The sequence below is a fragment of the Oncorhynchus gorbuscha genome, linkage group LG03, assembly GCF_021184085.1.
Source record: "Oncorhynchus gorbuscha isolate QuinsamMale2020 ecotype Even-year linkage group LG03, OgorEven_v1.0, whole genome shotgun sequence".
In the NCBI taxonomy this organism is placed as follows: domain Eukaryota; kingdom Metazoa; phylum Chordata; class Actinopteri; order Salmoniformes; family Salmonidae; genus Oncorhynchus; species Oncorhynchus gorbuscha.
This window is the reverse complement of record NC_060175.1, coordinates 21584525-21610429: the sequence shown is the minus strand read 5'-3', so window position 1 is coordinate 21610429 and position 25905 is coordinate 21584525. Positions and strand designations below refer to the sequence as shown.

The window sequence follows — 25905 nt, the reverse complement described above, 5'->3', positions numbered from 1 at the left end:
CTACCCGCAACCTATAGTGGGAAAACAGTCTGCCTAAGTATGGTTCTCAATCAGAGACAACGACAGACAGCTGTCCCTGACTCAGAACCATACCCGGCCAAAAACAAAGAAATACAGAAACATAGAAAAAATAACATAGAACGCCCACCCTAGTCACACCCTGGCCTAACCAAAATAGAGAATAAAAAGCCTCTCTATGGCCAGGGCGTGACAAGTACACATTAGATCCACAACAGTAATCTAAGAAAAGACTGATGTTCTGACCTTCCCGACACATGGACTAAGTGGACTGAATGGAAAAACTGGCTTCAATTTAGATATGAAGAGCCAGAATGGTGGTCCTTCGGGCTAATCTACTGGAATATCCTAGATCCAGGGCTTTGGGACTGACACAAGAGGCAAAGGGAGTTCTGAATGGTCTAATTAGAACTAACATGTGGGCTATTCAAGCCAACTGTATCCAAGATGGTGGCTCTGTTGGTTTGAGGGAGATGTGCTCGTAACCAATATTAGCTGTGAGATCAGATTGGACACAGGGGACCTGTGTGAGGGGTCAAAACCTGTGATCCAGGAAGCTAACAGCAGGTACCAAAATACAGCACTCCTCAGCGGGCAAAGCATGTCAAAATACATTTTTTCCGTTTCTGGTTGTGTTAGAAAAAAGGATTCCAAAAGGGCTCATCGGCTGTCCCCATAGGAAAACCCTTTCTGATTTCAGGGTTCCATGTAGAATCCTTGTGTAAAGGGTTGTACATGGAACTAAAAATAATTATTCAAAGGGTTATCCTATGGGGACAGCCAAATAATAATGTTAGGTTCTAGATAGCACATTTTGTTCCAAGAGTGTAATGACATAATTCTAACCATTTTCGACCAGTTCTGACTGCTGGGTCTGTCCTGCTGGCATTGATACATCATCAGTACTGTAGCTACAGCGGTATCTCTATTAAACCTGCACCAAAAAAAGCCCTGTGATCTCACTAATCACTAGTAATATTTAATCTTCCTCTAAAAAAAGCATGCAGAACCCAAGCCTTCATAAACAGAAGAGCAGGCTTAGCGACATCGCCTACCTGAGGGAGCACACTGAATGGCTTGCGTAAGGTGTTATGAAATGTAATGTAATGTAGTATTTTACACGGTTTATAACTGTATTGTGTTGCTGGACCCCAGGAAAAATAGCTGCTGCCTTGGCAGGAACTAATGGGGATCCATAATATATACAAAGTCCTCCATCTTTCTGAACCTAGATTGAATATTACAGTAAGAGAGACAAAACGACTTCATCATAAAGCTCATTGACAATACATTGTCAATGTTCTGGTCCAGCCCTCGGAACACTGAGACACTGCCAGCATCCCAAATGGCACCCTATTCCCTATATATGGCACTACCTTTGACCCATAGCCCTATAGCCGTGGTCTAAATTAGTGTACTATAAAGGGAATAGGGTGCCATTGGGACAAATCCTCTAGCCCTGTGAAGACAAAAAAGCCTCACAATAATAAGGAATGATTGACTTATACTCCTGTCCCAGGACTGAGCTCTGTGGTCTCCCTCTGTCCCAGTGTGGGAGAGATGCACTGCAAATGGAGCTGTAGTGCTCCTAATCATGGTAGTTGTCGGTGATACAGTAGGCCAGTAGACCAGTACTTCTGGTTGAGTGATGCTATAGAGTGCTCTGGACTCACAGCAAGGATTAAGGGGTTTTACATCCCATCTCTCTCTCTCTCTCTCTCTCTCTCTCTCTCTCTCACTCTTCTTCATCTCCTTTCCTGAAGTGTCTGGCTGACTGGCAGATCCTGGCAGACTGAAAGATCTGGCTGCTCCATGCTGACTGGCGGCTCTGGCTGCTCCACGCTGACTGGCGGCTCTGGCTGCCCCATGTAGGCTGACAGCTCTGGCGACTCCGTGCAGACTGGCAGCTCCTTGCAGAGCTCCTTGCAGACTGACAGCTCCTTACAGACTAACAGCTCCTTGCAGACTGGCAGCTCCTTGCAGACTGGCAGCTCCTTGCAGACAGACAGCTCTGGCTGCTCCATGCAGACTGACAGCTCCTTGCAGACTGACAGCTCCTTGCAGACTGGCAGCTCCGTGCAGACTGGCAGCTCCGTGCAGACTGGCAGCTCCGTGCAGACTGGCAGCTCCTTGCAGACTGACAGCTCTGGCTGCTTCATGCAGACTGACAGCTCTGGCTGCTTCATGCAGACTGACAGCTCTGGCTGCTTCATGCAGACTGGCAGCTCTGGCTGCTCCATGTAGGCTGGCAGCTCTGGCTGCTCCATGCAGGCTGGCAGCTCTGGCTGCGCTGAACAGGCAGGAGACTCCAACAGCGCAGGAGAGGAGAAAGGCTCCGACAGCGCTGGAGAGGCGAGGCGCACTGTAGGCCTGATGCGTGGTGCTGGTACTGGTGGTACTAGACCGAGGACACGCACAGGAAGCCTGGTACGGGGAGCTGCTACCAGAGGGCTGGGGTGTGGAGATGGTACTGGATAGACCGGACCGTGCAGGCGCACTGGAGCTCTTGAGCACCAAGCCTGCCCAACCTTACCTGGCTCGATGCCCACTCTAGCCCGGCCGATACGAGCAGCTGGTAGAGCAGCTGGAATATACCGCACCGGGCTATGCACCCGCACTGGGGACACCGTGCGCACCACTGCATAACACGGTGCCTGCCTGGTCTCTCTCCCCCGGTAAGCACAGGGAGTTTGCGCAGGTCTCCTACCTGCCGTAGCCCTACTCCCTGCGAGCCCCCCCCCCCCCCCAATAAATTTTTGGAGCTGACTCTCGGGCTTCCTTGCCAACCGTGTTCCCTCATATCGCCGGCTCCTCTCTCCGGCTGCCTCTGCTCTCCTCGCTGCCTCCACCTGTTCCCATGGAAGGCGATCCCTTCCCGCCAGGATCTCCTCCCATGTGTAGCAACCCTTGCCATCCAATATATCGTCCCATGTCCAATCCTCATTCTCCTGTAACCTTCCGCGCACTGCTCCATCGAATCCCAGGCAGGCTCCGGCACTCTCCCTGGGTCGACCGCCCACCTGTCTATCTCCTCCCAAGAAGTATAGTCCATACTGTACTCCTCTTTGGGCTGCTCCTGTTTCCTCTTCTCCTGCTGCACCTTTGGGCGGCTACACTCCCCTGGTTTAGCCCAGGGTCCTCTCCCGTCGAGGATTTCCTCCCATGTCCAGAAATCCTTCTTACGCATCTCCTCTTTGGGCTGCTCCTGCCTGTTGACACGCTGCATTTTGGTCCGCCTCTCTTTCACCAGAAGAAAACCCTTACAGAAACACCCACCACAAACGGACCAAGCAGCGTATCAACAGGCAGGAGCCACAGGAGAAGCAACAAAGGCAGCAACAGCGGTGCAATAAGGAGGTGGACTAAGACAATTATGAGTGGGAGTGGGAGTGGGGTCCATGTCCAGCACCAGAGCCGCCACCGCGGACAGATGCCCACCCAGACCCTCCCCTATAGGTTTAGGTTGTGCGTTCGTAGTCCGCACCATGGGGGGGGGGGGGTTCTGTCACGTTCTGTCCATCGTTCGTATGTGTTTTCCTTGTTTTAGTGATGGTCAGGGCGTGAGCTGCGTGGGCATTCTATGTTGTGTGTCTGGTTTGTCTATTTCTATGTTTGGCCTGATATGGTTCTCAATCAGAGGCAGGTGTTAGCCATTGTCTCTGATTGGGAATCATATTTAGGTAGCCTGTTTTGTGTTGGGTTTTGTGGGTGATTGTTCCTTTCTCTGTGTTTGCACCAGATAGGACTGTTTAGGTTTTCACTTTTCTTGTTTTATATAGTCTGTTCATGTCACGAATCCCGCTTCCTGAGTCTGTGTTTGCCTGTGTTTCTGTCCTGGAGTGTTTTCCGGTGTCCTGGAACACACCCTGTCTGGTTGCCGGGCAAATTAGCTTGTTGGGAGATCGATGTTCACCCGCACCTGTATCCCATCAGTAATCTGCACACCTGTCCTGATCATCACCTCCTCCCATTCCCTGCCGAATCAAAACAGCTCTGACCTGACATCCATTCCCTCTGCCGAATTCGTTAGCCATGAACAGTATGTTGTGCCATAGTATCAGCCTCAAGTTGGATAGAATTTGTTTTGTTGTTTTTTTGTTATATCCAGTTATTGCTTGCCTTAAACTTACCTCCGTTTGTTCTGTCTTCAGTTACTCACCCGGATCATTTATCCCATTCCTGCCTGGTCGTCGGAGGATTCCGCTACCCCATTGGATCCACCTATTTACTCCCATCAACTCACCACCGCTGCCCGCTACGCCACCTGGATATATCTACCCATTCACATTCACTTGTAAATAAATACTCACTTTCTTCCTACTCTCCTTGTCCTGGTCTGCTTCTGGGTTCGATTTTGAAAGAACGTGACAGTTCATGTATAGTCTTTATTAAAAACATGAATAATCACCACGCTTTTTGGTCCGCCTCTCTTTCACCAGAAGAAAACCCTTACAATAGGCTCCCAAACCTTCTTCAGATAGATAGATAGATAGATAGAGAGGGGAGAGAGGCTGTCGAAGGCAGACCTGGCTCTCAAGAGAAGATAGGCTATGTACACACTGAGAAAAACACTCAAACATACAAAACTATGGTTAAACATCAATTAAAAACACAAGACCAAACCTTCCTCCACAGTAACTAAACACAAAAGCCTCTGAATAACCCATATACTCATAAACAGCCCAATGTAGTTAACAAATGTGTAATAAGCAAACTCAACCCTCAGTCTCGCTGCCAACATCCCCTCCAGCATTCCCACCACATCCACAGACCCCTGTCCTTCTTTCTCATGGCCTTGAACTCCTCCAGCTCCGGGTAGGAAAGCAGCATCCCCATGTCCTGCTCGAATGCCCCCGCCGCAGCACTAACATTCAGTGCAGGGAACACATAATCCAGACCCTCCGTCCATCGATCAGAATTGGAAGTGTCAGTGAAGTAATGGCAAGGAATCGCAGAACCGCCTAGACCTTCCTGAGTAGACGAGATGATCGGATCCCTGCTCTTTCTCCCAGCTCCTCCAACAATCTGCTCCTGCTCCGCATCAGATGACCTAGCAACCTTAATCCAATGTTGTCCAGACAGAAGAAATTGACTCCAATGTCTTCAGAATGTCTTCTGAAAGACATTTCCACCTTGAGCCACTTTCTCCACTACACCCTGCCAAAAAGACATTGGAGCCTAGAAAACCCCCCAAGGTCTCCATCCCATCTCTGCCCCACTGATTCCCCGATGGTAACCGTGGAGCAGGCCCTTTCTGAAGCTGACCTTGTTTTTCCCTTTCCTACTGTGAAAGACATTTGCGGTTGATATATTATCGATTATATACACTGCTCAAAAAGATTAAGGGGACACTTAAACAACACAATGTAACTCCAAGTCAATCACACTTCTGTGAAATCAAACTGTTCACTTAGGAAGCAACACTGATTGACAATAAATTTCACATGCTGTTGTCCCTCCCTCCCTCCCTCCCTCCGTCCCCTCCGTCCGTCCGTCCGTCCGTCCGTCCGTCCGTCCGTCCGTCCGTCCGTCCGTCCCGTCCGTCCGTCCGTCCGTCCGTCTGTCTGTCAACACTAAGGCCTCAGAGCAGAGTGGGGGGATGGTGTTTATGCTACTCCAAAACAAGAAAACATCTGTGCTGGGTGCCATATTAATCCACACAGGAAGCTGTCAAAGCTGTTTGACACCTCCACTTCCTGTTGTCACCTCCACTTCAAATCACCTTTGGAACAGAGGCGGGCAGGATTACGTAAATAAAAAACTAAATGGATTTAAGGTGACTGGTTGAAATGGACCAAACATAATAAAATGTATCACCGTGCTGTTGGAACCACCTTAATTATTATGTACTGTATGTACAGAATACTACACAAACACACAGTGCCGCCACAATCTGACTCACTCATCAGACAAATTCATTGTTTCAGCATTGTAGCCCTGCTTAATCATTTTACAAGGCTTACTCTAGTCAGTATTCTCAGATGACATGTATTTTTGTGGGTGGATCTTTACAATAGTTTGTTGAGGTTAAGCACCATGCTCAAGGGGATAGCAATATTCCCTTAACACAGATTACGCCATCAACATCCTGGCCTATTAGGTCACTCTTCATCAGGGCTTTCTAACCCTGTTACTGGAGAGCTATCATCCTGTAGGTTTTCACTACAACCCTTACCTAGAACACCTGATTCTAATGATTAGCTGGTTTATAAGATTAATCAGGTCAGTTACAACTGGACGGTAGTGCTCCAGGATCAGGGTTGTAATGAAAACCTACAGGAGGGTAGCTCTCCGGGAACAGGATTGGAGAGAAAACCTACAGGATGGTAGCTCTCCAGGATCAGGGTTGTAGTGAAAACCTGCAGGAGGGTAGCTCTCCAGGAACAGGGTTGGAGAGAACCTACAGGAGGGTAGCTCTCCAGAAACAGGGTTGGAGAAAAAACTTACAGGAGGGTAGCTCTTCAGGAACAGATTTTGAGTGAAAACCTACAGGAGGGTAGCTCTACAGGAACAGGGCTGTAGTGAAAACCTACAGGAGGGTAGCTCTCCAGGAACAGGGTTGGAGAGAAAACCTACAGGAGGGTGGCTCTCCAGGAACAGGGTTGGAGAGAAAACCTACAGGAGGGTAGCTCTCCAGGAACAGGTTTGGAGTGAAAACCTACAGGAGGGTAGCTCTCCAGGTAGGGTGAGAGAAAACTCTACAGAAAAAACTTACAGGAGGGTAGCTCTTCAGGAGCATATTTTGAGTGAAACCTACAGGAGGGTAGCTCTCCAGGAACAGGGCTGGAGTGAAAACCTATAGGAGGGTAGCTCTCCAGGAACAGAGCTGTAGTGAAAACCTACAGGAGGGTAGCTCTCCCGGAACAGGGTTGGAGAGCCCTGCTCTACATCATCCTCCTCATTGCCCTTTCTCCTCCAATTCATCTCTCTCTCTCTACCCCCATCCCTCTCTCTTCCCCCCATTTCAGTGAAACATGGAACGAGGAGAGGACTGGAGATTATATTCCCAGACAGGCCAAACGGAAGAAGACGGGCCGAAACGGGGAGGGACTACCTGGAATGTCCAATAAGAAACTGTAATTTTAGTTGCAAAACATTTTGCTACGTTGTGCACTAATGAACACAACCCAGGCCAGGGACACAGTGTACTAGACCAAGGACTTGAAATAGAAGACCGCATTTCCACGGGATGTCCATGGGACGTGTGCGTTGCGGTCAGTATTTTTCATGCTGCTGGTGGACGCGGGAGGTCAGACAGACAAATTTGTGATGAAAATATTTTTTGTAGCATCGCAGAGTATTTGGAAACAGTCGTCTTTCAGATTTGATTGTGTTAGACCTACTGTATTCACAGCAGATCTTTGTGACATTATTCACACTCTCAGAATTCGCTGCTGCAAGTTCAGTAGCCGACCTCTCCTCTCCTCGTTGGGCATGCAGATCAAATGTGCCTAGTGTATGTGTGGTCTCAATTAAATAAAGTAGGCAGCCTATGCATGGGCAGAGAAGCACGTGACAGTTACGTTTCCAAGGAAATCAAATGAAATATGATTACACTATAGTTTACTACAGTGTCTGTAAATAAATAGTTATAATGAAAAGAAGTGGAGGGCGCTCAACCAACGTGAGTCGGGTTGCAATCAAAATGTTTTATCATAATTGAAAAGGATAGGCACAACGCGCACATAGGCGAGTGAATGTTGCGCCTTTTCATTTTCAATAAATATTGATTACCCTTTTATTTGTCTTACCTGCAAATTGTTCTCCTAAAAGGTAGGCTATATCCTATATGCAAAGCGTTGCTCAAGAGAAACACCCAAGTGTCCACTCTCATCATTCTTGCTACTTCAAGTTCAGCAGCCAAAGATGGAGATCAGGTGCGGGTGTGGTCGCAATTAAAGAGAATATGCTCGGCCATGGTTTTCCAAACCCTACTTCTTAAGTTATTTTTGTGGATTTTGATGTTGCCTATAGGGCTCAAAATTGCTGGGAACATGGCTGGCAAGTGAGCTGCGTCACAAACGCCTAAAATAACCCTTGAGGTTGGGTTCGGGACCAGAGAGTTGGACAGAAAGCCAAGCGGGTGTGGGCGGATGCGGTATGAAAAGCTGCAGCTGCAGGTGCAGGCGGGTGCGGTATGAAGAAATCTGTCCCGCACAGACTTCTACCATGTAATGTTATTAATGGTGTATAATTAAGATGTAAGCTAATAACAGCACTGATGAAATATGTTTCCAATAATGTTATCGGTGTTTGTCCCAAATGGCACCATGGGCTCTGGACAAAAGTAGTGTACTATATAGGGAATGGGGTGCCATTCTGGATGCCGGCTGGGTCTTATCACAACAAGAGAGTTATGCATGCCAGCAAGGCCTATGGTCCCAGAGGGGAGATAGTATGACTTCATGCTCTTTCAATTGGCACAGCAGAACCAGGAAGGTGAGCTCTCTGTGGGACCTGCTATGACGACAGCACAGCCTCCTGTGTTTGTGTTCTTTGTGTGTGTGTGTGTGTGTGTGTGTGTGTGTGTGTGTGTGTGTGTGTGTGTGTGTGTGTGTGTGTGTGTGTGTGTGTGTGTGTGTGTGTGTGTGTGTGTGTGTGTGTGTGTGTGTGTGTGTGTGTGTGTGTGTGTGTGTGTGTGTGTGTGTGTGTGAGAGTGTGTTCTTTGTGTGTGTGTGTCGTTGTGCATGTGTGTGCGCGCACGCATGTGTGTGTTGATGACGGTGTGTGCATATGTGTTGTACGCGTGTGTGCCTCACGGGAATGATGGAAATGCACTGTATCATGGTCAGGGCTTGAGTTGGGTGGTTTGTCTTTATTAAAAGATATGGACACATACCATGCAACACTTTGGTCCTCTTCTTCCACCAACAACGGCTGTTACACAATGGCTATTGTCTATGGTGGCTTTTCCCCCACTTCTAATGGAGACTCTTCGGGTAGGAGTGTGTTGGGTGAATATGTAAAACAAAAAAAATACAGGTGTTTCTGCAGGAGATGCATAGTGATGTGGTGAATGAAGTCGATTGGTGGAAAGGGGCAAATGTGTTGAGCCATGGGACAAATTTTAGTGCAGGGGTGGAGGTGTTTTTTTACAAGGTCTGTTGGTAAAAATGTGCTCCTCAAAGGAGGTGTGTAAGGGTAGGCTGCTTTTAGTAGAAAAGCAGAAATTAACAACATGGGTTTTGACTTTATAAATGTGTATGCACCTAACACAGGGAGAGAGAGGGGGGGTTCTATATGGGTGTCTTAGACAGGAACTCTCACAGGTAGCACCCGAGGAGAGGCTGGTGGTCAGCGGGGACTGGAACTATACAATGGATTTTACGAAAGACAGAAATGGGGCAGAGCCTCATTCACGGTCAGTTGGAGTGAAGGGACATCATTAATCAGTTCGAACTAGTGGATTTTTGGAGAACTAGATATCCTGACGTAAGACATTATACATGGGTCAAGGTATTTGGGGTTAGTGTGAGTGCAGCCCGGCTAGATCGGTTTTACATGTCCAGGAATCAGAGCAATAGGCTGTTGGGCGCTACCATTCTCCTCGTTGGGTTTTTCGGATCACCACATGGCTCGGCTGTCTATTTCACCAGGGCCTCGGCAGGAATCCTATTGGAAGTTTAATGTAAAGCTCTTACAAGATGCCACCTTTTCCTCAGGTTTACAGATTTTTGGGAAAGGTGGGGGCAGCAAAGAGAGTCTGAGTTCCTGAGTCAATGGTGGGATGGGGGAAAGTCCAAAATATGGCTTTTCTGTCAACAGTATACAGCCCTCTCATCCTCAGAGGCTTGGAGAGTATTGGAGGAACTCGAGCATAGTATTAGTGAGATGGAGGTAGAGATGGTGTGGCAAGGCAATGTAGCCCTCCAGGGTAATTTAGCTGAATTATGTAGGAACCTGGCCAGTTTTTCCAGGTTAAAGCAAAGGAAGGACTTGTAAGAGCTAGGTTCTCCATGCTGAAGGAGATGGACCCTCCCAGCTGTCTGATGGGCGAGTGAACTCTGTGGTGGGTAGATGCGGGAGAGGACTGTTGAGTTTTATACTGAGTTATATAGGGCAGAACTGTGTGATTCGGTCTTGTTTGCAGAACTCCCTAAGCTCTCTCCGGCAAAGAAGGATGAAATTGACTTTCCTCTGTTGTCCCATGAACTAGCAGAGGCCGTAACACAGATGTCCCCCGGCCACGCACCGGGGTTCGATGGACTCCCAGTGGAGTTTTATTTTTTAAATTCTGGGGATTAATTGGACTGGACTTTTTGTACGTGTTCTGTGAATGTGTTGGGGTAGGAGAGTTGCTGATGGGACCCTCAATCTCAGCCAACTTGTTCTTAATCAGGGACATGTTGGACTTGTCGAGAGGTTCTAATGTGAACTTGGGACTGGTCTCTCTAGATCAAGAGAAGGCTTTTGATAGAGTGGACCATGAGTATCTGTTTAATGTGATGCCTGTGTTTGGGTTTGGAAAAAGGTTTTTGACTTGTGTGAAGATGTTGTATGTTGGGGCGTCATGTATGGTCAAGGTGGGAGGGGGGCTCAGTAGGCCAGTCTGGTGAGATGGGGCATTAGATAAGGATGCCCCCTGTCGGGGCAGTTATATACACCAGGCATTGAGCCTTTTTTGGGCCTGCTACGCAGGAGACTACAGGGAGTATACTGCACGGGCATGGGTGTGTTGACAGGCATAGCAGTGTCAGCGTTTGCAGATGAGGTTTCTGTGATGGGCAAGATATCCAGGCACAAGAGACTAGTCTGAAGACAAGGGAGCTTCTTCAGCTAAGTTAAACTGGGGCAAGAACAAAGCTCTAGAATGTGGGGCATGGGGGGGTGCCCCCCCCTCTGCTTCCAGCGGGTTTGCAGTGGGGTTGTGAAGGGCTTAACAATTTGGGGGTGTACCAGGGCTCGGAGAGGTGGGTCAGGAAGAACTGGGAGTGGCTGTCACAGGTAGTGGTGTCAAGACTGGCCAGGTGGAGGTGGCTCCTGTCCCAAGTCTCATATAGAGGGAGGGTGCTGATAATCAACAAGCTGGTGGCATCTTCCCTGTGGCATAAACTGGCTGTCCTCAACCCCTTCGCCGGTCTGCTCACAGACCTGCAACAAAAGCTGGTGGACTTTTTTTGGACGGGCCATCACTGGCTGAGGGCGGCAGTGTTGTACATCTCCGTTCACGAAGGAGGACAGGGCCTGGTGGAACTGGAGAATAGCATGGCTGATTTCCGACCAAAGGCGGTGCAGAGACTGCTGTACCATACTGATGTCGGCTGGAGGGAACCAGCATGCACGCTGCTGAGGCAAGATGGAGGATTAGGGATGGACCGGCAGCTGTTCCTCATGAAGCTGGAGAGGCTGAGTACAGCAGGCCTCTCTGATTTTTACTATGCAGTGCTGAGGGCTTGGCAGCTGCTAAGGCCCACAGGAGAAGGCGCTGAGAGTATCCTCCTATAGGTTTTCACTCCAGCCCTGTTCCTGGGGGAGCCTGGGCTGTAGGTGTGGGAGGAGCCTATCTTCCACAATCCAGCCATCCCTTTGAGATTGGTTCAATAGGCCACCCTGCTGAGGCGACTGATGGCAGCGGGTTTACTAAGGCTGGGTGACCTGCGACTGCAGGGTGGAAAACCTCGGAAGTCTTGGCACGACAAACAGGAATAACGTCTCTTAGGCTGCTGAAGATATTCCTGGAGGAGGTCCAGGAGGCACTGTCTGAGCCGATAAGGGGGGTGTTTGAGCAGCCAAAGGGGGAGGGGACACCAATGTTTCCGCCACTGCAGGTGAAGGCAGAGATTGGGGACTGGCAAGGGGGTCTGGAGGATTTGTTAGATTTTAACACTCTGAGCCTGGGGGAGTTTGAGGGGGTGGGAGGTAAAGCCCTCTACAACCTCTGCATTAAGGTGAGGAACATTAGGAGCCTAACAGGAGTGAAGGCACATCAGTGCCAGGGGGTATGTTGGGCGGAGAGTATGGTGAGTTTTAGATGGAGGGGGCTCTACTAACTCCCAGTACCAAAGAGGTCAGGGGACCTCCAGTGGAGGATTCTACATGGAGTCCTGGCCACTAACAGCTGGTTGGCAAGGGTTGAACCGGGAGTCATAGAAGTGGTGAGGTTTTGGTTATTTTGATGTGTGGTGTTGTTTTGTATCATGGTGTAGAGGGCAAGGTGAGTATGGTACATATATGCAGTACTGCAGTACAGGAGGTTTTCTGGTGTCTTGTTTTAAGGGGGGGGGGTAGTGAGATTCTAATGAAATGAGAATGTTTCATTAAAGAAAGACAAAAAGTCAAAAGTCTCTCTCTCTCGCTCTCGTCTACACCTACTAGACCATTCAAATTTGCTCTATCACAGCTGGGCACTCCTGTGTGTTTTGGAGAGAGAGAGAGAGGGAGCGATAGAGGAAGAAAAATAAAGAGAGGCAGCAAAATGGGAAGAGAGAGAGAGTGATGCATGTGCCTCCTGTGTCTATGGGAAACAAAAATGGCAATTGAGTGAATGTGTGTGTGTGTGTGTGTGTGTGTGTGTGTGTGTGTGTGTGTGTGTGTGTGTGTGTGTGTGTGTGTGTGTGTGTGTGTGTGTGTGTGTGTGTGTGTGTGCGTGCGTGCGTGCGTGCGTGCGTGCGTGCGTGCGTGCGTGCGTGCGTGCGTGCGTGCGTGCGTGTGAGCAGTAGGATATTGTCGTCGGTTCCTGGCATTCCCAGACCCTTTTACACAGCCATAATCCCTGGACTACAAGAGGCAAATCAATCCGGCAGGCAAAGGGGCAGGAATCCCTGGTTCAGTCAGCCTTCCAGGCTGCATACCACTTTACAATGCATGTTTATAACATTGTTTAAATCAGTAGTGTTCCAGACAGGTGCGGATATTGGAATATGGCTGACAAAGGAGCTGATTAAGTCAAGGTGTTCTGTGCTCTTCATTTAGTCTGCAGCTACCTAACGGTGTTCATACACAATTTTGCGTAACCACGGCATTCAAACGAGGTTGCAATATAAATTAATGGGACTGTAGCAACTGTGTTGGCATCAAAATCCGGGGTGTGAACTACGCTCTATTCAAGCGTTGATGGACCAACAGTATTTGAGAAAAGATTAAAAAACGGACCCCTCTGATGCTGTACGTTTCACCTTGATTTACTCTGTCTACATTTTACTTTTACATTAGACTGGTGGTCTGATATGTAGGAGGACGGGCTCATCGCAGTGGATGAAATGGAAAGGATGGAAAGGTATCAAACACATCAATCATGGTTTCGATGTGTTTGATACCATTATTTTTATTTCATTCCAGCCATTGCCACGAGCCCCTCCTCCAACATATCTGCCCACCAGCCACCACTGATATAAAAACTGGTTTTTATCTCCAAGCAGAATGGATAGAAGCAGTTCTTAAATAGTAGTGTTAGCCCAGCCCCATAGGTTACCTTGCAAATGGTCTATCTAATTGTCCGACATGGACAGAAATAGAGATAGTGACCTGCAGGGAGTGTCATCACACATAATTAGACTAAGTCGTCATAGCTACAGATACAAAACCCCAAGCACTCTTGTCATTGGTTGAAATACATCATATTCCCCATGATCACTGTGCACCCAACACACCAGGGGAGATGTTGAAAGAGACCAAAATAAATTCCTTGACGCTAGTGAAACTGCATCTCACACACACACACACACACACACACACACACACACACACACACACACACACACACACACACACACACACACACACACACACACACACACACACACACACACACACACACACACACACACACACACACACACACACACACACACACACAGGCCTTGTGTGACACCAGGGATCAAACACAGCACTCTCCCTGTTCCACATTTCATACACTATATTAATAATGTTCCCCGTGCCTAAATTATTGATTAGTTAGATTTTCTATTCCTCTCTCTGCACTTTGTGTACTGTTCTATGAAGGATCTAGTCCCCTCACTAACGACCCACTCAAGGCACATTTCTCTCTGTGGCTTTTCCAGGGCTGCGTTTCAAATGACATCCTATTCCCAATATAGTGCACTACTTTTGAACAGGGCCCAAAAGTGGTGCACTATACAGGGAATTGGGTGCCATTTTCGGACGGACCCATGTCAAAAGTGGTGCACTATATAAGGAATAGGGTAACATTTGAGATGTAACCTAAGACACAGGAGGAGACAGCTTCACACTCCGATGCGCGCACACACACACCTGCATGCGCGTACACAAACACATTGTTTCTATCAGATGGTATATATTTTAGAGGTATGTTCAACTTGTGCCATGGCATTTACTTTATAAACCGCAAGCAATTTAAAGCAGACACACAACCCCCCCCCCACACACGGTCATACACACATACACCCCCCCACACACACACACACGGTCATACACACATACACACCCCCCCCTCCCACACACACGGTCATACACACATACACACGCCCCCCTCCCACACACATACACACACCCCACCCCCTTCCACACACACGGTCATACACACATACACACCCCCCCCTCCCACACACACGGTCATACACACATACCCCCCCCCTCCCACACACACGGTCATACAAACATACACAACCCCCCCCTCCCACACACACGGTCATACACACATACACCCCCCCCCCTCCCACACACACGGTCATACACACATACACCCCCCCACACACACGGTCATACACACATTACACACCACCAACTCCTAGCAGACCCAGATGTAAATTAGACTGTGTGCTCACACATCAGTAGAAAAACTATCCTATTTACAACCAGAAGGACAATGAGATATGTATCTCTAATCTACTCTGAAAAGCAACATGGGGGAAGTAACACACACACACACACACACACACACACTCACACAAACGGACATCGTATTCATGCAGGAATCCCACAGCTCTGATGGATGTGAATCACCCAATCACTTTTATGCTGTTTCTCTCTGTCGCTTTCTCTCTCCCCCCTTTCTCTCCATCTCACTTTCATGTTCTCTCTCACATTTCTTTCTCTCTCCCCCCTTTCTCTCCATCTCACTTTCATGTTCTCTCTCACATTGCTTTCTCTCCCCCCTTTCTCTCCATCTCACTTTCATGTTCTCTCTCACATTGCTTTCTCTCTCCCCCCTTTCTCTCCATCTCACTTTCATGTTCTCTCTCACATTGCTTTCTCTCTCCCCCCTTTCTCTCCATCTCACTTTCATGTTCTCTCTCACATTGCTTTCTCTCCCCCCTTTCTCTCCATCTCACTTTCATGTTCTCTCTCACATTGCTTTCTCTCTCCCCCTTTCTCTCCATCTCACTTTCATGTTCTCTCTCACATTGCTTTCTCTCTCCCCCCCCCCCTTTCTCTCCATCTCACTTTCATGTTCTCTCTCACATTGCTTTCTCTCTCCCCCTTTCTCTCCATCTCACTTTCATGTTCTCTCTCACATTGCTTTCTCTCCCCCCTTTCTCTCCATCTCACTTTCATGTTCTCTCTCACATTGCTTTCTCTCCCCCTTTCTCTCCATCTCACTTTCATGTTCTCTCTCACATTGCTTTCTCTCTCCCCCCTTTCTCTCCATCTCACTTTCATGTTCTCTCTCACATTGCTTTCTCTCTCCCCCCCTTTCTCTCCATCTCACTTTCATGTTCTCACTCACATTGCTTTCTCTCCCTCTCTTCACAGCAAACTGTACAGATGAAAATGGAAGCTGAGCCTTCATTTGATATACGGTATGGCACAGTCTGTCTATTCAAAGGCAATGTATTATGCATTATGGTTCTCATGGGCTAAGAGGCATTGTGATTCCATAAATAATACCACATTTTCTACCCTAAAGATTTCCTGGTTTTTCATCAAAAACCATGGTCACATAATTCATTTCCCCTCTGTTACTTGTACAGCCAATACAGGCAGTAGCTCCTAGCTAAAACACAGGCCCACACATAGGGTTAGCAAAAATACTGCACTATAAAGTAAATAGGGTGCCATTTGGAATGCACCTTATGTGCCTGTCCAGGGCTATAATCACTGGCCCCTATCCTAGATCCACACACAAACCTTCCATTGACATCATGTATTATTTACATGAAACTATGGGTTTACGTGCCCATCTCAACTTAAGTGCTGAACGTGGATTGGCTAGCGGAGCTGTTCGGTGGGTGGTGCTGAATGTGGATTGGCTAGCGGACCTATTGGGTGGGTGGTGCTGAATGTGGATAGGCTAGCGGAGCTGTTCGGTGGGTGGTGCTGAATGTGGATTGGCTAGCGGAGCTATTGGGTGGGTGGTGGCGAATGTGGATTGGCTAGCGGAGCTATTGGGTGGGTGGTGCTGAATGTGGATAGGCTAGCGGAGCTGTTCGGTGGGTGGTGCTGAATGTGGATAGGCTAGCGGAGCTGTTCGGTGGGTGGTGCTGAATGTGGATTGGCTAGCGGAGCTATTGGGTGGGTGGTGCTGAATGTGGATTGGCTAGTGGGAGCTGTCCAGGGGTTTGCTACTGAATTACACTCAGAAACACCCTGCCAGGAGAGAAAGGGTGATAGCTACACCTAGGCTCACACTTCCGGTCATAAATAACCCCACGGTAGCATGGACCTCCTTCCCCCCTCTCCACTTCTGGTTCTCTCCTCCTTTCCCTATGCAGTAGGCCAATTAGAGCAGCTCACAACCACACCCACAAGAGGGAGGAGGGGGGGGTACTTCAATACAGGCATTGTAATGTAGTGTTTCACTATTGAGCCAGAACAAGAAACCTAGTATGTGGATGCAGGCTTCACACTGCTGTCCGTCCATAGAGTTAAACAACTACAGTGCAGCTCCTTCTGAGATTGAAACAAGTCCTGCTGAGACTGGGGCTGTCCTAATATGGACACCATACACACACCACACAAGCGAGACATCTCATCACATCACTCTAAAACTTCCTGCTCTCTTTGGACATCTCATAAAACTATTTGGTAGCTTGGCTCATTCCGCTGCGTCTGTATCCACCCAAGCATGAAAGCAACGCCTGACAAACGATAGCGCTGTGTTTCCATAGCAATCTATCCATCTATGAATGGCCTGTGCCACTGCTGGTGACAGCCAGATGCAGAGGAAGACAAGGCAGGCCAATTAAAAGCCCAACACCAGCCACCAACCCTGTTGTTACTGCCATCATTCAATTGGGCCTGATTTGTATAATTAAGCTTGGTGATTGGCCTGAAAACCTAACAAGAGTCTGTTCTAACCAGCAGTGTTAAGTACCATTGGAGAGAATAAAGGGGTGAGTCACTCACACTGACCTGTGGATCCCCATAGGAGAACATCAGAACATATTTCATTATGACACATTGATATTAATGAATGAGTCATCTTTTAATCAGGAAGGATCAACCCCAATTTAGGTTGTATTGGCCATGTCTGTATCCCTAATGGGATACTATTCCCCATGGGCCCTGGTCAAAAGTAGTGAACTACATAATGAATATGGTGCCATTTGGGATGCACTAAATCTCTCTATTCAACACAGGAGGGACTGCTGTGATACTAACTGGTGAGATCAGTCATTTCACTTCTGGGATAACTGGTGAGATCAGTCATAGGGCTTCAATAACTGGTGAGATCAGTCATAGGGCTTCACTTCTGGACAGGTGAGTTCAGTCATAGGGCTTCACTTCTGGAGCTAACTGGTGAGATCAGTCATAGGGCTTCACTTCTGGAGCGACACTAACTGGTGAGATCAGTCATAGGGCTTCACTTCTGGAGCGACACTAACTGGTGAGATCAGTCATAGGGCTTCACTTCTGGAGCGACACTAACTGGTGAGATCAGTCATAGGGCTTCACTTCTGGAGCGACACTAACTGGTGAGTTCAGTCATAGGGCTTCACTTCTGGAGCGAGACAAACTGGTGAGATCAGTCATAGGGGTTCACTTCTGGAGCGACACTAACTGGTGAGATCAGTCACAGGACATTCTGGAGTGACACCAACTGGTGAGATCAGTCATAGGGGTTCACTTCTGGAGTGACCCTAACTGGTGAGATCAGTCACAGGACATTCTGGAGCCACTCAATCCCACCTGATTACTGAAGACAAACAGAAAGACAGACAGACAGGAAGCAGCATATATTTTTGTTGTACCTTTATTTAACTAGGCAAGTCAGTTAAGAACAAATTCTTATTTTCAATGACGGCCTAGGAACTGTGGGTTAACTGCCTGTTCAGGGGCAGAACGACAGATTTGTACCTTGTCAGCTCGGGGGTTTGAGCTTGCAACCTTCCGGTTGCTAGTCCAACACTCGGCTACCCTGCCGCCCCGGCAGGAGCATGCAGAGTGGTGTGCTGGCTGCCAACCCCTGGACCAGAGCAGACAGAGACTGAGGCTTAAACTCAATTAATCGTTCCTTGATTCCTTGCATCCTACTTCTCAAATGTGTTTTGAAAAGGAGGATAGGAGAGAGGAAGCAAGGAAAAGAAACAAGGAAAGGTGAATTGAGAACGAGCCTGAATGTCCAACAAACCTGATGTATTTTATGTTTCCTTTTCAGATCCAAAGCTTTAGTAAAACGCAGGTCTGAGAAAGACCAAGAAAGGCCAGGGTAGCCAGAGGAAGATATTCTAATGTACTATGGACAAGGCATTTTTTGAGGAACCCATCCATAAACCATTCTATCATCTATTTTATCACAGGGCAGTTGACCCACTTCAATCACAGGGCACTTGGCCCACTTTTATCACAGGGGGCACTTGGCCCACTTTTATCACAGAGGGCACTTGGCCCACTGTTATCACAGGGGGCACTTGGCCCACTTTTATCACAGGGCGAACTTGGCCCACTTGTATAACAGGGGGCACTTGGCCCACTTTTATAACAGGGGGCACTTGGCCCACTTTTATAACAGGGGGCACTTGGCCCACTTTTATCACAGGGGGCACTTGGCCCACTTTTATCACAGGGGGCACTTGGCCCACTTTTATCACAGGCGTGACTTGGCCCACTTTTATCACAGGGGGCACTTGGCCCACTTTTATCACAGGGGGTTCTTGGCCCACTTTTATCACAGGGCACTTGGCCCACTTTTATCACAGGGCACTTGGCCCACTTTTATCACAGGGCACTTGGCCCACTTTTATCACAGGGCACGTGGCCCACTTTTATCACAGGGCGTACTTTTCCCACTTTCATCACAGAGTACTTGGCCCACTTTTATCACATTATTCAGACCCTGATGGAATCCACCCACATACTTCACACAAAGCCACAAAACTCGCTTTCTCTTTGTCTCTCTCGATTTCTCATACACACACACGCATGTGGGCTATACTCGGCCTTGTCTCAGGATGGTAAGTTGGTGGTTGAAGATATCCCTCTTGTGATGTGGGGGCTGTGGGTGGGGTTATATCCTGCCTATTTGGCCCTGTCTCCTGTCTCCTGTTTTATCCAGTGTCATGTGTGAATTTAAGTATGCTCACTCTAATTCTCTCTCTCTCTCACTATCTATTTCGTTCTTTCTTTCTCTCGGAGGACATGAGCCCTAAGACCATGCCTCAGGACAACATGGCCTGATGACTCCTTGCTGTCCCCAGTCCACCTGGCGTGCTGCTGCTCCAGTTTCAACTGTTCTGCCTGCGGCTATGGAACCCTGACCTGTTCACCGGACGTGCTACCTGTCCCAGACCTGCTGTTTTCAACTCTCTAGAGACAGCAGGAGTGGTAGAGATACTCTGAATGATCGGCTATGAAAAGCCAACTGACATTTACTCCTGTGGTGCTGACCTGCTGCACCCTCAACAACCACTGTGACTATTATTATTTGACCCTGCTGGTCATCTATGAACATTTGAACATCTTGGCCATGTTCTGTTATAATCTCCACCCGGCAGAGCCAGAGGAGGACTGGCCACCCCTCATAACCTGGTTCCTCTTTAGGTTTCTTCCTAGGTTCTGGCCTTTCTAGGGAGTTTTTCCAAGCCACCGTGCTTCTACACCTGCATTGCTTGCTGTTTTGGGGGTTTAGGCTGGGTTTCTGTACAGCACTTTGTGATATCAGCTGATGTAAGAAGGGCTTTATAAATACATTTGATTGATTGATTGATTGATGAACTCTTGCAAACACACACACACAGACACACACACACACACACACACACATACACACACACACAAAAAAAAGAGAGAGAGAGAGAAGCCACAACCAACTGTCAGAAGACTCTGATCTATAGAGATTAGAGATTAGAGCGGCCTTACCTCCAGGTGCGGTGCAGGGTTGAATCCACACAGGTTGCAGACCTGGGCGTGGCACTGGGTACAGGTGTTGTAGTTGGGTGGTTGGGCAGTCACGCCCACATTCAGACTCGTCTTACACAGGGGACAGCAGGCACCTTTATCCTGCTGCTGTTGCTGCTGCTGCTGGGGAGGTGCATGGGGTCCCTGTTGGGGTGCATGGGGGCCCTGTTGGGGTGCATGGGGTCCCTGTTGGGGTGCATGGGGTCCCTGTTGGGGTGCATGGGGTCCCTGTTGGAGTGCATGGGGTCCCCGTTGGGGTGCATGGGGGCCCTGTTGGCCTGGATGGGGTCCTGGTGGTTTCCCTGCCCCAGCTGCAGGTTCTTGGGGTCCAGCTGGTTTAGGGGCAGGTTTGGGGGGATGTTGCTGCTGCTGGGGCGGGGTGGGTACCGGATCCACTGATATGAGGGTGCTGGCCTGGTTGAGGAGGGACGCACCGAAGCCACCAAAGCCTCCAAACAGCTTTCCAAAGGTCTGCTCAGGAGCAGCGGCCGGGGGCGGGGGCTGGCGGGATGGGGAGCTCCCTGCGCTGCGGGTGTGGTCCTGGCGGAGGGGCAGGGGCTGGTGGGCGGGAGAGCCACGGAGGTCAGGCTGGGACGGGGCTTTGGCCATGCCTGGGAGAGGGATGGCTCCTGGGGGGAGACGAGCCCCACCCTGACCCTGGGCTGGAACTGGACCCACTGGACCTCTCTGCTGTTGAAGGGTCTGGCCTGGGCCTGGACCAGTCTGTCTGTTAGGGCCTGGTGGGGGCTGGGCTTGTGTCGGAGCCTGGTGCTGGGTTAGAGGCTGTGCCTGAGGTGGGGCTTGGGACTGGGGCTGAGGTTGGACCTGGGGCTGGGGTTGGACCTGGGGCTGAGGTTGGGCCTGGGGCTGGGGCTGAGGTTGGGCCTGGGGCTGAGGTTGGGCCTGGGGCTGGGGTGGGGGCTGAGTTTGAGGTTCAGAGATGGGCTCGAGTTTGGCTTGGTGGGACGGAGAGTGGATCTGCTGCTGGCTCTTGGAGCGAGGTGTCTCCATGTCCATTCCCAAAGCTCTCTGCATCTGGCAGTTCAGACACAGCCACTCCTGGACCTATGGCAGCATTAAAGAGGAAATAAAACAAGAGTATTAACAATATACTATACATACTCCACCAACTGAATTCACTCAAATCAATTGAGCAGTGACTGACTGGTTTTACTAACAAAAATACTTCATAGACAATGAATGGAACAAATTGCTTATAAATCATATGTAAAATATACATTGATCAAGAGAACTGGGACCAAATAACGTATCAAGTATCTCAGAGTATGAGTGCTGATCTAGGGTCAGGTTCCCATTGTTTGTAAAAATGTTATTAATTGCGATCTAAAAGGCAAAACTGATCCTAAATGAGCACTCCTACTCTGAGACGTTTCAAACATATGGCACCTGGTGTTGGCTTGCCCCACTAGGAGCATCTTGTTGGTAAACAGGAGTGATAAATGATGATATTTGCAGTTCACAGACACATGGGATAAACTGAGCTAGGGGCTCCTCCAATAAAACAAGACGGATCCCCCTGATTATCCAGGCTTTACAACTCTAACTCCTTCTTTCCTTCCATATCTCTCCTCGTCTACCTCAGTCATCATCCTCTCGATCAGTCATCATCCTCTCTCACGTTATTGTGTTTTGGTCTTACTGTCCTCCTTTCTCTCTTTGCCTTTCATGTCTTCATACCTTTTAACCATCTCTGTCCCTGCCCTCTCTTTCTCCGTCCTATTACACTCTATATACTAGTAACCGGAAGGTTGCAAGTTCAAACCCCCGAGCTGACAAGGTACAAATCTGTCGTTCTGCTGAACAGGCAGTTAACCCGTCATTGAAAATAAGAATGTGTTCTTAACTGACTTGCCTAGTTAAATAAAAGTAAAATATATATATATTTTTGAATTACATTAGGAGAGGATGGAAGGGGAACAGGGACATGGAGGGTGTGGTCTTCACCTCTGACTGACCTTTGGAACTAAGTGACACAGGTCCAAGTGGCCCTAGGTAGTTTCACTCACCAACCATACTGTTTACAGATACAATATACTGTTTACAGATACAACCCCAACACTCTCTGGGTTGGGAAAGAAAGGCGTAGTCATCCCAGACATTCTTGTTTCATTTCATCATCAAAACACAAGTTGAGAAGACATCATTTTCAGGCTACATCTTTCATTTAATGTCTGTTTATGGTCTGTGTGTCAGTCCGTCACTCTGACAGCCTATCAGTGTGTGTGTGCGTGGGTGCGTGTGCGTGTGCGTGCGTGCGTGCGTGCGTGCGTGTGTGTGTGTGTGTGTCCATATCAGTCATTCAGTCACAGCAGTATTCCAGACCCTGTCTTTAGTCCCCTGTAGTTTCTCTGAGCTGAGAGTGACGAGGCCAGAGTTTGAACTCTCAATCAACCAGAAGGGAAGGGTAGGAGGTGGGGTTACACCCCTGGGACACTGGGCGTGCTCAGAACAACCGTGGGCTGCAGGAAAAATATATCTAGAAAAAAAACAAGCCAGGGACTTGATCAAATCAAGTCTTTATCATCGGGCCCAGAGAGCAATCTCACTCACTCACTCACTCACTCACTCACTCACTCACTCACTCACTCACTCACTCACTCACTCACCCACCATAGCTTCAGACAATCATGTTAATCTGATGATCTCTAATCAATGAAATCTGATCTTTCACAGAGAGCCAGCACTTATTTACCAATCTCTCCCTGTTTCTGATATTGGTATTACACTGGGTATTATACTTTCACAAGCTGTAATTTGTATATTTTTTTAACTACATACTTTTCTAGACCATTCTTCTAGCGGTTCACCATTTTGTTGCCCCCTTTCCCCCTGCATTGGTGTCAGAAGTCTGGTTGCATTATCATGTGATACTGTGTGTGTGTCTGATAAACGAACTAAATATAAATGTGTATGTAAAAATGGACAATTGCAAAGTCTGCTGAGTATTGTCAGTTTTGTCTAGAAGGGATACAGCTTTTTACAATGTTTGCCCATCCCTGTGTGTGTGTGTGTGTGTGTGTGTGTGTGTGTGTGTGTGTGTGTGTGTGTGTGTGTGTGTGTGTGTGTGTGTGTGTGTGTGTGTGTGTGTGTGTGTGTGTGTGTGTGTGTGTGTGTGTGTGTGTGTGTGTGTGTGTGTGTGTGTGTGTTAGATCCTGCCACCTGTCACTTCCTGCTATTGATTGAAACACAAATTACACAGCAGCGCTTCAGGCATCGCTGCTTTATGGAAAGAGAGAGAAAGCATATGCCTGTGTGCATGTACATATGGAAACAGAATCTTTTAGCAGTGAGGAGCCTGCAGAGAGTTGGATCTATAAAAATCTATTACTGGGATAGACTACAGCAATCCCACATATCATACTAAACACACACTGACTAAATGCCAATGTCAAAGGTCCAAAGCAGCCATTTTTATCTCAATAACAAATAATTTATGGGTTAAGTAAGTAAGTAAGTACCTTACTGTGATTGCTATTTTGTACCATTTAAGTTTTTAACAAAGAGAAATTTAGCAAGCACGAATGCAGCTAGGACTGTCTAGGAGTGGTCTGAGTGGGGAGGGGGAACTGAAAAATAGCTGTTATTGGCAGATATGTTTGTAACACTCTTTGTTATTGTCTATTAAATAATTTACCGTCTGGTGAAGTCAAAAGGCAGTTCAAAACTCCATCCCTCCAAAACAGGTGGTAATTTCAGGCAGTATTTTCAAACAGCTCTTACAATAAAAGGGCATAATCATAATTTTCACTATTTCATGGTATTATTCCAACCTCACACTGTGGAAATATATATAAAACACATGAAAACACATTTTTGACTGCACTGGGCTTTTAATCAGGTCTAATCAGGATCTATCTTTTGTTGGCTGCCATGTCGTCTAATGCTAGACATAATCTGCCAGCCACACTCTCTTATAAATAGTAAGATACACTGGCTACATCTAAAATCGCACAATATTTCCTACATAGTGCTCTACTTTTGTCCAGAGACAAACTTTTGACGGATCCTTGGACCAGATATATAATCAAGCAGGCAGACAAACACACTGGACGTGTCTGAAATGGCACCCTATTCCCTACATAGACTACTACTTTTTACCAGAGTAGTTCACTACATACAGTTGAAGTCGGAAGTTTACATACACTTAGGTTGGAGTTATTAAAACTCGTTGTTCAACCACTGCACAAATTTCTTGTTAAGAGACTATAGTTTTGGCAAGTCGGTTAGGACATCTACTTTGTGCAAGACACATGTCATATTTCCAACAATTGTTTACAGACAGATTATTTCACTTATAATTCATTGTATCACAATTTACAGTTTACATGCACTAAGTTGACTGTGCCTTTAAACAGCTTGGAAAATTCCAGAAAATCATGTCATGGCTTTAGAAGCCTCTGATAAGCTAATTGACACCATTTGAATCAAATGGAGGTGTATCTGTGGATGTATTTCAAGAACTACCTTCAAACTCAGTGCCTCTTTGCTTGACATCATGGGAAAATCAAAAGAAATCAGCCAAGACCTCAGAAAAAAATTGTAGACCTCCACAAGTCTGGTTCATCCTTGGGAGCAATTTCCAAATGCCTGAAGATACCACGTTCATCTGTACAAACAATAGTATAAACACCATGGGATCACGCAGCCGCCATACCGCTCAGGAAGGAGACGCATTCTGTCTCCTAGAGATGAACGTACTTTGGAACGAAAAGTGTAAATCAATCCCAGAACAACAGCAAAGGAAGGACCTTGTGAAGATGCTGGAGGAAACAGGTACAAAAGTATCTATATCCACAGTAAAACGAGTCCTATATCGACATAACCTAAAAGGCAGCTCAGCAAGGAAGAATCCACTGCTACAAAACCACCATAAAAAAGCCAGACTAAGATTTGCAACTGCACATGAGGACAAAGATCGTACTTTTTGGAGAAATGTTGTCAGGGATTTCCTCCTCTTCTTCCGAAGAGGAGAGGCAAAAAGGATCAGAGGACCAATATGCGGCGTGGTAAGTGTCCATGGTTCTTTTAATACGTAAATGTACACATGAACACTACAAAACAATAAACATGGAAAACCTAAACAGTCCTATCTGATGCAAAGACAGAGACAGGAACAATCACCCACAAACACACAGTGAAATCCAGGCTACCTAAGTATGATTCTCAATCAGAGACAACTAATGACACCTGCCTCTGATTGAGAACCATACTAGGCCGAAACATAGAAATACCCCAAAACATAGAAAAACAAACATAGACTGCCCATCCAACTCACACCCTGACCATACTAAATAATGACAAAACAAAGGAAATAAAGGTCAGAACGTGGCAAATCTCCTCTGGTCTGATGAAACAAAAACCGTTTGGCCATAATGACCATTGTTATGTTTGGAGGAAAAAGGAGGAGACCCTCAAGCCGAAGAACACCATCCCAACTGTGAAGCACGGGGGTGGCAGCATCATGATGTGAGGGTGCTTTGCTGCAGGAGGGACTGGTGAACTTCACAATATAGATGGCATCATGAGGCAGGAAAATGATGTGGATATATTGAAGCAACATCTCAAGATATCAGTCAGGAAGATAAAGCTTGGTCACAAATGGGTCTTCCG

At 47.6% G+C, this 25905-nt stretch overlaps 1 protein-coding gene across 1 annotated transcript in view; it reads right to left on the bottom strand.

The window, feature by feature from the left end:
- Positions 1-25905, bottom strand: part of LOC124027970 (protein bassoon-like) — a 170991-nt gene that overhangs the window by 76278 nt on the left and 68808 nt on the right. The window contains 1 exon segment of the mRNA XM_046340159.1: positions 20236-21339. Coding sequence (XP_046196115.1) covers positions 20236-21339 — 1104 coding nt within the window.